Here is a 1549-nt window from a genome sequence, read left to right on the forward strand (position 1 = left end):
CCTGGTTATAATCTGTGTGTTTGGTCTCCTGGTTATAATCTGTGTGTCTGGTCTCCAGTGGAGTATAACCTGTGATTTGGAATTTGTCTCATTCTTACTTTGGCAATTTTTATACTTGCATTTGGTGATTTTTAAAGAAAAGCATTTGACTGTTTAGCAATTTCTTTTTCTTTTCTTCTTTTTGGCAATTTTTCAAGAAAATACATTGGCGATATTCTTTTCCTTATAATGTTTAATGATTTGTAAAGAGAAAAAATTGTGTTTTTCAAAACCCAAAAGCGAAACAAATTATACGATAATTATATAATAGTGCATTTTTTAAAATTCAGCCGATTTGTAAAAAAAAACTAGAGCACATTTTTTCTTTACGTTATTTTGTGATTTTTTTTTCTTTAGTTTATGTTTGCCTGACAGGTGGCTGTTCTCCCATCATGCCCTGCGGCTGACCTGCTGCAGCGCCTGGTTCTGCCTCATGTACTCCTCGTGCAGCTTCTCCACCAGGTTGTGGACCATGGACGGCTGGACGTGCAGCAGGACGTCCCACCAGTCGTAGCCCGTCACCATGCAGTACTCCAGCAGGAACAGCAGGTGGCGCAGCGTCGTGTTCATCTCCAGCACCTGTCCCATGGACGGGGACACCCGCAGCATGTGCAGCTGAGTGGGGACAGAGACAGGGACATTTGACTGGAGGACGCAGAGACAACGTCCACTGAGACACCAGAAGACACAGAGGCAATATCCACAGAGCCAGCAGAGGACACTGAGACAATGTCCACAGAGACACTAGAGGACACAGAGACAGGGACATCTAACCAGAGAAGACAGAGACAATGTCCACAGAGTTACTGGAGGACAGAGAGACGGGGACATTTAACCAGAGGACAAAGAGACGGTCCACAGTGACAGGGGTGCGTGTGTGTCCTCACCTTGCCGTGGTTGTCCACGCCGGCCAGCGCCAGCGAGGTCCAGGAGAACTGCAGGGCCTTGAAGTGGAGGGCGGGGCCTCCGGTTCTCTGGCGTTTGATGGCGGACTCGTCTCCGGGTCTCTGGGAGGACGAGGACGAGGAGCCGTAGAAGACGCCCATGGTGTGGAGGGACAGACGGTGGAGGATCTGAATGCTGCCGTCATGGAAAGCCAGAGCCAGACCTGCGGACACGTCACAGACACACAACGAAATCACAGTTTTGTGGCTATTTAAAACAAAGGTTTGGCAATTTTCTTTCTTCATTTTTTTTGTTGCTATTTCTGAAGATTTTTTTAAAAGAAAACTATGATTTTTTTAAATTCTAAATATTGTTAAAAAAAACATTTTGACTTTTTTTTTCTTAATTTTTTTGGTGATTTTTAATCAATAAATTTGGTGATTTTTAAAATCACATAGATGCCATTTATCAGAGACTGTAAGGAGAGAAATTATTGTTGAATTTTCAAATATCTGACAGTCATTGAACACATCAGATGTTTTTATTGTCAGTTTAGCAAAACTATTGATCTAGACTGTTTGTGTCTCTGTGTGTCTCTGTGTCTCTCTGGTTGTGTCTCTGTGTC

At 43.5% G+C, this 1549-nt stretch overlaps 1 protein-coding gene across 1 annotated transcript; it reads right to left on the bottom strand.

Moving 5' to 3' along the window:
• Window positions 1-447: 447 nt before the first annotated feature.
• On the bottom strand, window positions 448-1175 carry LOC121963302 (mediator of RNA polymerase II transcription subunit 16-like; the record flags this gene model as incomplete). The annotated part of the gene is made up of 2 exons (XM_042513606.1): window positions 927-1175; window positions 448-654 (listed from the first exon to the last, which is right to left on the bottom strand). Coding segments are annotated over exons 1-2 (366 nt in total), but the record flags the coding sequence as incomplete, so codon positions are not given.
• Between the last annotated feature and the right edge of the window lie 374 nt (window positions 1176-1549).

Source organism: Plectropomus leopardus, unplaced genomic scaffold (assembly GCF_008729295.1).
Source record: "Plectropomus leopardus isolate mb unplaced genomic scaffold, YSFRI_Pleo_2.0 unplaced_scaffold10773, whole genome shotgun sequence".
Classification (NCBI taxonomy): Eukaryota; Metazoa; Chordata; class Actinopteri; order Perciformes; family Serranidae; genus Plectropomus; species Plectropomus leopardus.